The 13,190-nt window shown below is 31.2% G+C and overlaps 1 protein-coding gene across 1 annotated transcript in view; it reads right to left on the reverse strand.

The window, feature by feature from the left end:
• Positions 1–3,094: 3,094 nt before the first annotated feature.
• Positions 3,095–13,190, reverse strand: part of LOC111701607 (potassium voltage-gated channel protein Shab) — a gene marked incomplete at its 3' end in the record, with an annotated part of 31,430 nt that continues 21,334 nt past the window's right edge. The window contains exons 9-14 of the mRNA XM_023472971.1: positions 11,681–11,730; positions 9,927–9,977; positions 8,708–8,797; positions 6,838–6,916; positions 4,751–4,833; positions 3,095–3,182 (exon numbers count right to left, since the gene is read on the reverse strand). Of these exons, the coding sequence (XP_023328739.1) occupies positions 3,095–3,182; positions 4,751–4,833; positions 6,838–6,916; positions 8,708–8,797; positions 9,927–9,977; positions 11,681–11,730 (441 nt within the window). The remainder of the gene's footprint in view (positions 3,183–4,750; positions 4,834–6,837; positions 6,917–8,707; positions 8,798–9,926; positions 9,978–11,680; positions 11,731–13,190) is intronic.

Raw genomic sequence — 13,190 nt, forward strand, 5'->3', positions numbered from 1 at the left:
AGAAGGAAGTCTTACAATCCTATCCAGAGAAATACCACTCGGTACTTATAAGTTTCATTAGGTCTTTAGGGAATTCGCTAAGTAGCGAAACAAATTTACTATATTATCTTTAAAAAAAGGAATAACCGCAGCGCTCGGCCCCCTCGCCCATCCTAGCTGCAGTGCTCTGCCCCCTAGCCCATTCTAGCCTAAGAAGGCTTAACCTAACCGTAAATAATAATAAGGAGAGTTTAATGCATTTTTATTGTTTAAAGAAAGGGTTTAGGCCACCAACATGTTCTTGCCTTACTTACTGAGAGAAATTTTTTTTCAATTTGCCTATTTTCTAAAAAAAAGTTGAGAAATTCTTTAAAAATGTGAAACTTAAATGTTCATTTAATACTTCCTTCATGGGAAAATGCCGTTTTTCCTTCATGGGGAAGTTGCCACTTGGGAAATTGTCATTGAGAAAATGTACATTTGGGAAGTTGCCGCTTTGGAAATTGCAAATTTGGGAAGTTGCCACTGCCCTTGAGAAATGCCTTTGGAAAGTACCTAACACCACATTTTTTAAAGGCTGGGTGCTATGGAGGGTTGAAAAAGATGCCAAGGGCTTTCAAAAATATAGTTTTTAGATCTGTAGCTTTAGTCATAAAAAAGTAATGGGCTCTTTTAGATTTTTTTTTACACAGACCAGACTTTTTACCGCCAACCGTACCCTATCCTACGCATAAAAAAAATTTCAAAAAATCCTTTAAATTTCTATTTATTAAAAGTAAAATTTTACGGTGATACTGTCAAAAATGAGAGCGCTAGGGCAAATAAACTGGAGGGGGCGCCAAACTCCCCCCCCCCCAGCTGTTTAGGGTTAAATCAGAAATTCTTACGAAGAAGTCTGGTTTTGGTGTGTGGAAATACAGAGCAGATAAAGGTTTAAAGGATACGGTTGTGAATTGGGCATCTCCTCCCTAAAATGGAGGATATGGATACAACAAAGACAGCCCTTTTATTATTCAATTGTGTAATTTGAACGGTTAATGCAAGAAGATATTTTCTTGTGTTGTTCTCCGTGTTTTACAGTAATAAGACTAATTTTAGTCAACTGTGCACTGTGCGTAATCCATCCATTATTCTTAGTGTGAATACACTTATTTAATGATTAGGAGGAAATACAAAGAAACCTATCTTGATCATTTTCCATGTTTTCAAACTCTTATTAGAAAGTTTTTATGAACAGATATTAATAATATACTATTAATTCTGTCAGAGTATAGTAAAGAATGTTTGGTATCTGAAACATTTATTTATTCCGAAAGGAATCTAGTTCCAGTATATAATGTAAGAAAGGGTATCCAAAAAACATGGGAATTAGGGGACGAATTTGGAATAGTTTTTGTCTTGAATTATCGCTGTAATACCTAAAATCGATCTCGAGAACATACATGGCATCCCAATAAATGTGAGTTTAAGAGACAAATAATAAAGTTACGTCTGCCAGAGCATACTTTATGTTAACGGTAAACGACATGTTATTTTTCTGCTATACGTTTCACGATGTCTGAAACATTTTTGCAAGATAAATAGTTAAGAAGAACAACCGTGTTTTATGGGAATTTCTCCTTTTATACAAGTACAACAGTATGTAATCAAAATACAAACACAAAAATGCATAACACCAGAAGGCGAAACATCTATGAATTACAGCTTTACATAGGCATGAACATACTAACTCAAAAATTTATTTATAAAGACGTTATTAAAATCGTCACTCAACTTTCATGTTTTTTGGGTAACTCTGTATTTAAATGAAATTTTTGGCAAGTACCTTTTCTACGATTTAAAGGATTCACAAAAAAGGTTTTTGTCCATTACCTAAATAAACTATAAAAAATGTTGAAAAAAACGGGCTAGGTTCATTCCATTTTAGAGTATATGTTAATCTGACAGAGTTGAGTGAGTTTCAACCCGAGCAATTAAAATAAAACAAAAACAAATAGAATTATCTATTGTAACACAAACTTAACTTAAGTTAGTAAATATGCAAATCAGCAAAAAGACTGATCATTTTATGTCAACCAAAAATCCATTCCAATTAATAGCAAATTTTGATTTGTTTGTTTTAATAAAATAAGTCAACATAATGCGTACAGATGCTATATTTTGATAAGAATCCAAACTTTAAAATAACGATTGGTTCAAAACAATCACTCATCACATATTGCTCTTATAATACAAATCAATTCCAAAGTCGTGATTGTATTGTTTAGGCTGTAAAACAGCCTTTTTAATTCCTGTAGTAAGAATCAAATTTGTCGTGACCTACTTATGGTAAAGAATCACATTTGACGTGACCTACCTATGGTAAAGAAACACATTTGACGTGACCTACCTATGGTAAAGAACCACATTTGACGTGACCTACCTATGGTAAAGAACCACATTTGATGTGACCTACCTATGGTAAAGAAACACATTTGACGTGAGCTACCTATGGTAAAGAACCACATTTGACGTGACCTACCTATGGTAAAGAACCACATTTGATGTGACCTACCTATGGTAAAGAAACACATTTGACGTGACCTACCTATGGTAAAGAACCACATTTGACGTGACCTACCTATGGTAAAGAACCACATTTGTCGTGACCTACCTATGGTAAAGAACCACATTTGTCGTGACCTACCTATGGTAAAGAACCACATTTGACGTGAGCTACCTATGGTAAAGAATCACATTTGACGTGACCTACCTATGGTAAAGAAACACATTTGACGTGACCTACCTATGGTAAAGAAACACATTTGACGTGACCTACCTATGGTAAAGAAACACATTTGACATGACCTACCTATGGTAAAGAATCACATTTGATGTGACCTACCTTTGGTAAAGAATCACATTTGACGTGACCTACCTATGGTAAAGAATCACATTTGACGTGACCTACCTATGGTAAAGAAACACATTTGATGTGACCTACCTTTGGTAAAGAATCACATTTGATGTGACCTACCTATGGTAAAGAACCACATTTGATGAGACCTACCTAAGATAAAGAACCACATTTGACGTGAGCTACCTATGGTAAAGAATCACATTTGACGTGACCTACCTATGGTAAAGAACCACATTTCACGTGACCTACCTATGGTAAAGAACCACATGGTCAGCTCGTCAACTATTTTCAGCATCAGGATTCCCTAAATATTCATTTCAAATCAAAATTTCCCAATTCAAAATTCAAATTTAGTTAACTAGTTTTTGAAAAACAAAGAAAATCAGTCAGTTTTGGACTTTCTTGATTAACCAAAGTGTTCAACTATTATTTACTAGAAATTGCCCGCCGTTGCCAAGGTTACTCATAGCCACTCCCGCCGTTTCCCCGCGCTTGCTAATAAATCATGATTTTTTATAAATATTCCATAATATGTGTGTGTACCCTACCCATGGGTTCCCCCCAAAATGCAAGTCAATTTGGTTCAGCCGTTTGGTCAGCTATAGCGAACATATAAACGAGCTAAGAGTTTTTTTATTGTTTACTAAGCAAAATCAAAGTCACGATTAAACTTTTGGGCAAAAATACCTTTTTATGATACATGAAGTTACATACTTAGGCTTAATGAGAATAAGATAAAAATCATTTTTGTTCAGATCACATCATTGCATAGCCATCAGAACGTCTTCATATTGAAGTACCAATACCAGAATATCTTATTAAGAAATATTGTAAAGTAATAAAATATTTTACGGAATCTGAGTGTTAGAAATGGGCACAAATTTAAAGACTGGGGTTTAGGGTCCCGGTCCATATTGAGAGTAAAAGTCGATAGTAAAAACCAAAATCAAAATTTTATGAAGCATCACAAGGACAAAAATTCCGAATTTTCTTAAATTAGAAGTATTAAAGTAGTTTTTTATGTTAAAACCCTTGACCGTTTTTATGACAATGTGAGGTTTTCCATTTTCGAACATATCCTGAATTTGAATCCCGTTATGAGTATAATCCGCAATTCAAAACAAAACTCATTTTCATAACTTACAATATAAATCACTGAAAGTAAAAATTATCTTATGAAGCCTAAAGTAACTTCTGTATTATATTTAGAATCTAGGTTTTCACATCTTATTTGTTAAATGAATAAAGTTTATTTAGTTTCCTGCATTTTAAACAATCAATTTTTGCTGCATTTCTCGTAAAATCTACATTGTAAGAAGAAAAAATTAATATTTTGATTTCTCAATGTCGTAATGTTTTTAAATTACAAAGGAAGAATATGTTTTTTATTTTCTATTTTGTTTTTTTTTGCCTTATCAAAATATCTTGTTTTATTGCGTAAGTGCATAAATACTTGAACATTAACATTGATATGAATTCGAGTAATTGTCTCAAAACCAGGATATATTTCAAAAACGTGACATGAGCTGAAATGCAGTAATTGTTTCAAAATAGAGATATGTTCGGAAATGAAAACAAGAATCATCAAAAACCAATTATCACACCTTAATATTAGTTTAAAATTTCTTGTTCCAATAAATAGTTTTAGCCATTTCTTTTAAATGTATGGTGTATTTTTGTTTAACTCGGCTTGAATTTGAAGATATATTCGCTTGAAAAAGATAGCTTTGCAGATTTGGCCCATTTCTAACAGTCAGTGTTAAAAATGGGCCAATTGTTAGTTTTGGAACTAATTTCCCCTGCATTCTAGATTTAAAAGCAATTGGTATCTTTATTGAAAAGGAAAATACAATTGAGAATCTAATTAGTCACCTCATCCCATCGTTCAATGATTTGATGGTCTCCGATATCGCCATCCTCTGTCGAGTTATCGAACAGCATTATATCAATATTATCTTAACAAACAAAACCTCTAGCGAACAAAAAAAACATCGGGAGGTGGTAGAAGACGAAAGCAGAGCTAGGTTTTTGGTAAAATACATTTTTTGAGAATCCGAAAAAAAAGTTTACAAAAGATGGAATTTTTTTTGAGAATCCGAAAGATGGAATATGCCTCGAGAGAGTAAACTTTGCTCCGAAAATACCAAATATAAAGGCTTTCAATTTAACTGCTTCCACTACAATAACAGAGAAGTTTTATCTGCAGGATGCAGAAACAGAATATATTTAGCCTAAATTTGATTCACAATAAAAGAAAGTTCTAAAAATATAGGGATTTAACTGGTTGTTTTTTTTATTCAAAGGCTGCAACAGAACTTTCTTTAAAGATGTTAGCACTAGTAAAAGTGTTTGAATTGATTTTAATCAAAAAGGGGGAAAATAATTATAAATTATAAAAAATGAAAATATTCAAAAAACTAATAGTAGCAAGAAAGAATGCAGTATAAGGAAGGTTAAGTATCAAATAAATTATGAATATACCTCACTGAACATTTTCTGACGTTTTGTCATAAATACAATATGTCGCAGGGAATAGGAAATTTTCACAAAGAAATATCAAATAAGCTGAATAAGTTAAAATATCCAAAGATTTTTTTGATTATTGATTTTTGCGTCAAAATTTTCAAGTTTTTTTCATTTTGTTTGTTTGATTTTTTTGAATGCATTTAATTTTTACCGTTATGTTTACAATTTTAAAATTTTCTTTTGTTTGACATTTTAAGTTGTAAATACAAACTAATTGCTCTAAAATGGTTGCTTTAAAAAAGCGGTTGATGTGGATAAAAAAAGTATCATAATGCTTCTTTCTTGTTAAATGATAATATATTTGTTAATTAAATTGGCTCTCACAGAAAATTAAGCTGTGTTAAAAATTGACAGGTTAATAGCTTTATGAATTGACAGGTTAATAGCTTTATGAATTAATTCTTTCTTCCTCAGCACTCAACCATCCACCATCTTATTACTTATTGGATAATAATGTTATTACCTTTTTTCCGGCATTAATTTTTTAACATTACAGGATGTCTCTGAAAAAAGTGTCTTTGCGCTTTTTTTACCCTACTAAAAATCGTTTAAACGAGCTAAAAAGTGCTTTAAGATGGTAAAATACCCTCAAATCGGGGGGGGGGGGTCGACCATGAAATATGTTTCTATAAAATGCCGTGTTAACCTTGAAAAGCCGACCTCATATTCGGAAATAAAAAAAAAAATTTAAAAAATTGAAAATATAATTTTATTTTTACGTTTTATACGACAAAATAGAATAAATTGCACATTTTCAATGATAAAATTAAGGAGTTTGAACACTAAAACACGAAAAAAATTTCGAATTTTTTTGAAAATCTTTTGAAAAGTCAGTCATTTCGAGTACATTTTGAAGGCTATAAGGAATTTTAGAATAAAATGTTTAAACAACGACCCCCCAATGTATGGACATTTGTACTTGCTACTGTATTGTATAGTAGGATAAAACGACGTTTAGTGGGTGACAACGCAATTAATATCTTGGGAAATGAGACCGAGCACATTTTCGAATATTAGGCATAATTTGAAAGAAAAATATTCCTGCACGACCCCCCCCCCCTTTAAATTGGTATTAAACACACTTTTTTCGGAGACACCTTTAGAAAAAGATATCATTGTCTATACAAAGAAGAAATGGAAATAAAGCTTGGCTAAAATTCTGATTCTCTAATCTTAACCTTTAAACTGTAAACTGCTAATTCTAATCGCCAAAGTTTAAAATATCAAAGATTGAAAAAATGTAGAAATTCGAAAATTTGACATTGAGGCCAGTGTTTAGTTCCGTTACTAGATGAGTTAACAAAAATAAAAATTTAATCAATATAAAAGAATCTCCAGAAACATAGATTTTATCCTTAATTTTATTATAACCACTCCCCTGGGTTTTAAGGGCAATTTGAAGAGAAAATGTTCTAGAATCATTTTGTGTTTTCCTGTAAGTTCTGGAAGAGTGGAGAGAACAAACGTTATAGTTGATATTATTACCACAGAAATACTGGTAAACGCACAAATCTGAAATCATAAAACATTAGAGATATATAATTATTATCAATTATTATTAAGATTTATTTTAAAACACAAATATAAATCAATATGGTGTAGATGAAAAATAAATGGATTAAGTTAAATAAAAAAATGTTCCGTATTCATTCTCTAATCTCATAGAGAAAAACGAACTATCTAAATTCTGTTCTCTATTCTGAAGAAAGATGTGTCTGGCACGGGATAAAATTTCAAAAAAAAAATTTTTTTTAATTATTTTTCTCAGAATATAAGCTTCTTTAGAGGCATAAGTTCATAAGCAATTCTATTTAAGTTTAACATTTTCCTGTTTCCGGCAAGTGACTCTAATAATTGAAGAACTATAATAAAACGAATCCTGTTTAGAAAGACATTTTACACCAGGCCCATAGCCATGGGGTGTAGGGGGACAGGTGCACCCCCTTTCTTCTGAAAGGGGGGTCAATGACGATTTTGCATCCCCCCCGTCCCATATAAAAGAAATTGTTTCTCATAATTTTCTAAAATCTAGTTATCAATTATATAACCCGAGTAAGAATTTATTCCCTTCCCAAACCAAATTATAATCTATTTTTAGTCAAAGTAGAGGAGAGTTTTTTTGAGTACTCAAAAATTTACTAAGAATTTCTAAATTTCTCATTGGCAATAAACAAACTCTTTTAAACAAAAAATTAGAAATTAATTTTTATTCATTTTCATATTATCATGAAGAGGCCGAGGGACAAGAAGCATTGATTTTAAATAATAAATTTTTTCCTTAAGCTAAAGTACCATTCATTTATTTTTTATGTATATTGTATATGTAAACTGAAAAGGTGCAGACACTAAAATATAACCCTTCAAAGCTCAAATACACTTGTTAAAAGCTTAGACTTTATAGTGTGCATTGACAATGTAATAAAACAACCATATATCATGCACTGTAAAAACAAACCAAGCATTGTAAAAAAAAAAAAAAAATTGCCTTCGCCGTGCCTTTTTGCACCCCTCCCCCCCCTGGAACTATCCTGGCTACGAGCCTGTTTTACACACTCAGTATATTAACATTAAAAAGTTGAAAATTAAGAATGTTGTTTACTTTCCCATCAAAGGAATTAAAAACATCAATAATTTGTTATTTATATTTTAGAATGTTGTTTTTTTAATATTGATTAAGTTTCCAAATTATTAAACAGAAACTTTAGAAATTAATATCTCTGCGTAAACCCAAGGCTTGGCTTGGCTTCACAAAATCCATAAATTTGTATTTTGTTAACTAATGGTATTTACCGTTCGTTCATGATAAAAAAGAATACAAGAATGTGTTTCAAAATTGTTCTGCTCAAAACTGCATGAACCTTACAGAAAATGAAAGATAAACTTTAATGTTTCTTAATGTTTTATACGTGTTGATATGTTGATATAAATTTCCCCCCACTATTTTTGCATAAAATAGTCGTTAATTTTCCGTTAACGGCGTTAACAGGGTTGTGATCGTTATCGAAGGATAACTTCAAACTTAGCTAAGAATGAACGAACATCTGAAAATTTATTCTTTATAACGATTTCAGATAAACGTTAACGAACAGTATTTGAAACAATTGTATCATATAAATTATAGTCAAATTTTTTTTTTTTAAAAAGAAGGCTTTTTTAAAGATACTAAAAAATAACTCTTTTAATTTGCTTAAATGGCATCCCTAAAAAAGAAAATTTTCCAAAGTAAAGAAAGGTAATTCTTAAGCTACAATCTTTCATTTTCAAATACTTTATTCCTTTGTTTGATATAGCTTTCATACTAACCCTAGCAGCTAGACTTGTCTCTGGGTACTCTGTCAGGTTCCAGAGCATTTTTCGGATACGTCCTATTTGGGTATCTCCAAAGTCTTCCTCCTATTCATAAACCAGATTGAATTTTCCTTAAAGTGCCTTGTCAAGCGGTCGAAACTTTTGTATGGTTAATACCTAATTCCCTAAACCACAACATTGATACCCCCCCATTAAGAAGGACTTAAGCTGATCCTTCCGTAGTAAATTATTAATTTGTTAACCCGTTACTGCCCCCGTCTCTCATAGTTTATCGCTCCTTAAGTCTTGATTTTATACAAAGATTAAAAATATAATTAAAAACGCATTTAAATGAAGAAACTCCGCCTTTTTTTATCCATTTTTACCAATTCAAACTGATTCAGAAGTCTCAGTTGTGGATATTTTGTTAAAAGTTAATAGTTAATAGTAAATGCCTTAGCCTTTTGTATATGAGCTAAACCCATTTCTATTTCCTTCTTGTTTCTTGTTCTTTTACTTTTTAACTTATTTATATTCAAAGACTTCTCAAAAAGTTATTTCTTCCGTAGCAAAGGAGATATATTAGTTCATAGTTTTTAGAAATACAAAACAAATATCGCACCTTTCCCTCTATTCCAAGTAATATATTACTGCCGGGGGGCTCTATCTATATAATAAAACAAGACATTCGACGGACCGATTTTTTGTGGACACTCATGGGTGGTCGGGTGGTGTCAAAGTTAAAAAAAAATCGAATTTTTTTTTCTTTTTTTTTCTTTTTTATATTTTTTTCATTTTTTTCCTACGGGCCCGTTAACTAGTTTACTTTAAGTCGATCCAGGCTTTTTAATTATAATTTGTAAGACGTAACAGTAAAATAAAGTAAACCAAGGGAATTGAGTCTTTGCTGCAAACTCTGATTTTCTAATCCCTATACTTTGCAAACTACGATATGTAGACCTTAAGTATTTCAAACTATGAATTCTGTTAAATTAAATAATCTAGATTTGAAATAAAGAAGGTTTATACCACAAGGTTGCAAAGATATAGGGATTGGAAAATCTGAGTTTGTTGCGCAAAGACTCAATTCCTTTGAGTATTATCAAATACGAAAATTTGTTATTTTGTTTGGTTTTGGGAAAAGCTGTGAGGACTGAACAAAGGTACGGAAAATATTACATATCAGAATATCTATATCTAGCGGACAAGGAAAAAAATTGGATCTGACATATCCCTGTATTCTCTCCAAATACTTCTGTTCTGAATTGTTCTGTCCAGTTATCTCCTAAATTGCAAAGTTTATTAGGAATTATATATATCTCTATTTTTAAAACAAATACACAGATATTAAAAACACATTTTTAACTTAAGTCGGATAAAAAATTAGGATTAAAAAATATTTTTTTTTAACCCATCAGTGCCGTTTATTCAATACTCTTCGTAATTAACTTAACTAACAGTACATGGTTCTACTTTCAGATAAATTAGGTAAATGTATAAAAGGAACAACTAATATAAATTCATCCTAGACCATTTATGTATAAAATTGACCTAAAGAAAATTAAAATAATGTAAAATAAGAATAAATTTACAATTTTATCTAGTTTCTTTGTCTTAAAATTGCTTTCATGCACAAACTTGTATTACAGTTTGTCTGTTTATCGTTCCCACCAGGGAACTGAGGAAAAATATTTACAAAGAAAATATAAGCAATAAGCATTGTTCTTATTTCAACTCTATTGCTAAATTTATTTTTTTTATTTTTCTTAGAAACAGTAATAATGAAATTCAAAAATAGTCATTTTGTGCCAACAAAAATTGATAAGTTTTTTATATTTTATTTTGTATTTTGTGATAGTGAAATTTTTGTCAATCATCAAGTACAGTCCTTTCATTTGAAAGAATCCCACACATATTTTTTCGTTTCGTATAATCATCAGACTTAACTTTATTCTTTATACTATGCAGTTTACACAATGACCAAATTGACCAAAATTGATCAAAAAAATTTAAGTATGTATCTGAGGTTTGTTCTTTTAAAAATCCTCTTTCTGAGCAGGTTTATCATGAGAACGAATAAATAGATAGTTTGATGAATGATTTTTAACTCCTATTTTCTATTTTTCCATACTTGTGGTATTGATGCTACATCAAACACAATGTTGGTTTTGCAACGACAAAATAAGTTTTAAGTTTTCAAGTTTAGGGCACTAAAGTTTGTTTTAAATTCAACATATACTAGAAATCACAATCAAGAATTTCAAGCTCAGTTTACTTTTTGTCTAGTTAATTTTTTAACTAAAGCGCTCGGGTCAGAAAATTTGAGTCTGAGGCAAGTTAGTTCTGGTTTTGCGCAAGCAACCCATTGCTTGTCCCACTGTAAACTAACCAGGTCAGATTTAATTTACTTCACTATTCCGACTTTGTGACTCTGTTGCTCCTTCAGTTCTGATTTTATGCATTGTGTGTAACGTAGCAAAAGAGTTAAGTCTTTACCACAAATTCTGATTTGCTAATCCATATATCTTTACAGCCTTTATGTAGTAGACCTTAGATATTTCAAACTATGAATTCTGTTAGATTAAATAATCTAAGATTGAAATATCAAATGGACTTCACTACCAAGTTAAAGAGATATAGGAATTCGAAAATTAGGGTTTGTGGCAAAAACTGAATTCCTTTATTTGGTTACACATTATGAATTCAAAACATTTGTATCAATATCTCTTCAATAAAAGAAGTTATGATAAGAAACATAAAAGATTTAAATCTTACTGGCAGTTTACTTTTATTTGACGTTGTCCGATTGTAATGTTCATTGTATGAAGCCTGTCAGCAAGTATGTTGTAAATTTCTTTTACAATGTGCATATAATTTTCACATAAGGCTGGATAGAATTACATTTTTTAGATGCAAATGAACTTGATTTTAATAGATAAGACATCGGCAATTACTTGCAGGATATATTATTTTCGAACAAATATTTACCTTTTCGCAAACCTCCATTTCAGGGTAAAACTTTAGCGCACAGCAGGGGTCTAAAACAAATAGCATATTGTAGAGGATGAAATTCCCGAAAGAGGATTATAAAATCAGCGAATAGTAGCGTTGGATTCTGGACCCAGAGAACACCTACTATCATGTACTTACATCTCTAAGCAATAAATGTACTTCTAAAATATTTGCATTATTTGCATTACACTGTATGCAAAAAAGGAAATGGGAAAATGAGTTTAATTTGTTGAACTAATTTTTGAATTAACTAATTATATCAATTCATACGATTCATTTCAACATTTGTAATTAGATGTTCTGTATCTCTTTATATATACTTTCCTTGTTTGGGTGTCTATTTGTTTGTTTCACATAGAGCGGCTGAACTGAATGGACCCAAATTTTTCAAATGTCCCCAGGAAAGGTTTATAGCTTGATCTCCAATAAATGTTCAAAAACTCACGAAATTTTTTTATGAAATCTGCAACTTTTTTGTTTTTGTTTTATAATTTCTAGAGGATGGGAGTTAAGTGGCCAGAAAGCCAATAAACTGAAAACAAGATTGCTATTTTATTCGTATGTATGCGAAGTACCTTAATTTTTTTATTCATAAAACATGTACAAATGAATTGAAAGTTTTTAACCCTATCTCTGATGGGGTACTTGAAAACCAGGATATGATGGGGGGGGTCAATTTGACCCCCCCCCCTCTAAATCCCATGTTTGATGTCCAAATATGACAAATGATACATCATTGGAAAGCTCTTGTGCTCTACTTTTAGAATCTGCAAATTTGCAAAAATTGAATTTTTTATCGCAAAATCCAGTTTTATAGTAAAAATGTTTGCAAAAAAATGTGTCCAAAAGATGAAAAATTATACATTTTGAAAAGCCCATGCCATTTCAAATATGCAAAAAAATTTGCAAAATTTTAAATAACCTGATTTTTAATCAAGAAAAACTAAAAATGTGCAAATTTCCTTTGACAGGTTGTTTGCAAAATATTTGCAATTTTTTTTTCGCAAAACTTGTGCAATTCGTTTCCTTATGTCAAAGGCTTTCCAAAAAGCTAAATTTTATCAAAATCTGACAAGTGAAAGTGGGTCAAAACAAAGATTTAGTTTGTTACAGGAAAAAGCAGTCATTCAGGCAGTGTGCCTGAGGACTCAGGCAGTTAGTATTAAAGCCCGGTTTTAGGCCGAAAGGGAGGGCTTTGGGTATGTAAGAAAAGTCAGAAAATTTCAACAGCCTCAGACCAATACTTTTTGAGTTATGTAAATAAAACTACAGGGGGGGTCAAATTTATTCCCCCCCCAGCAGGAATAGGGTTAAAAAGTATTTGTGCAAACTGATCGTTAAACTCTTAATCTATGTTTATACCTTGCGTGTCTTTCTGTTTGTTTATTTGTAAAAACGTCAAAACGACTGAATTGATCAGGCCCAAATTTTTTGTAGGACCTCACATGAGTGACCCCAGAAAAGATTTACAAAACTTTGTCTTCAA

Source organism: Eurytemora carolleeae, unplaced genomic scaffold (assembly GCF_000591075.1).
Source record: "Eurytemora carolleeae unplaced genomic scaffold, Eaff_2.0 scaffold144, whole genome shotgun sequence".
NCBI classification, from domain to species: domain Eukaryota; kingdom Metazoa; phylum Arthropoda; class Copepoda; order Calanoida; family Temoridae; genus Eurytemora; species Eurytemora carolleeae.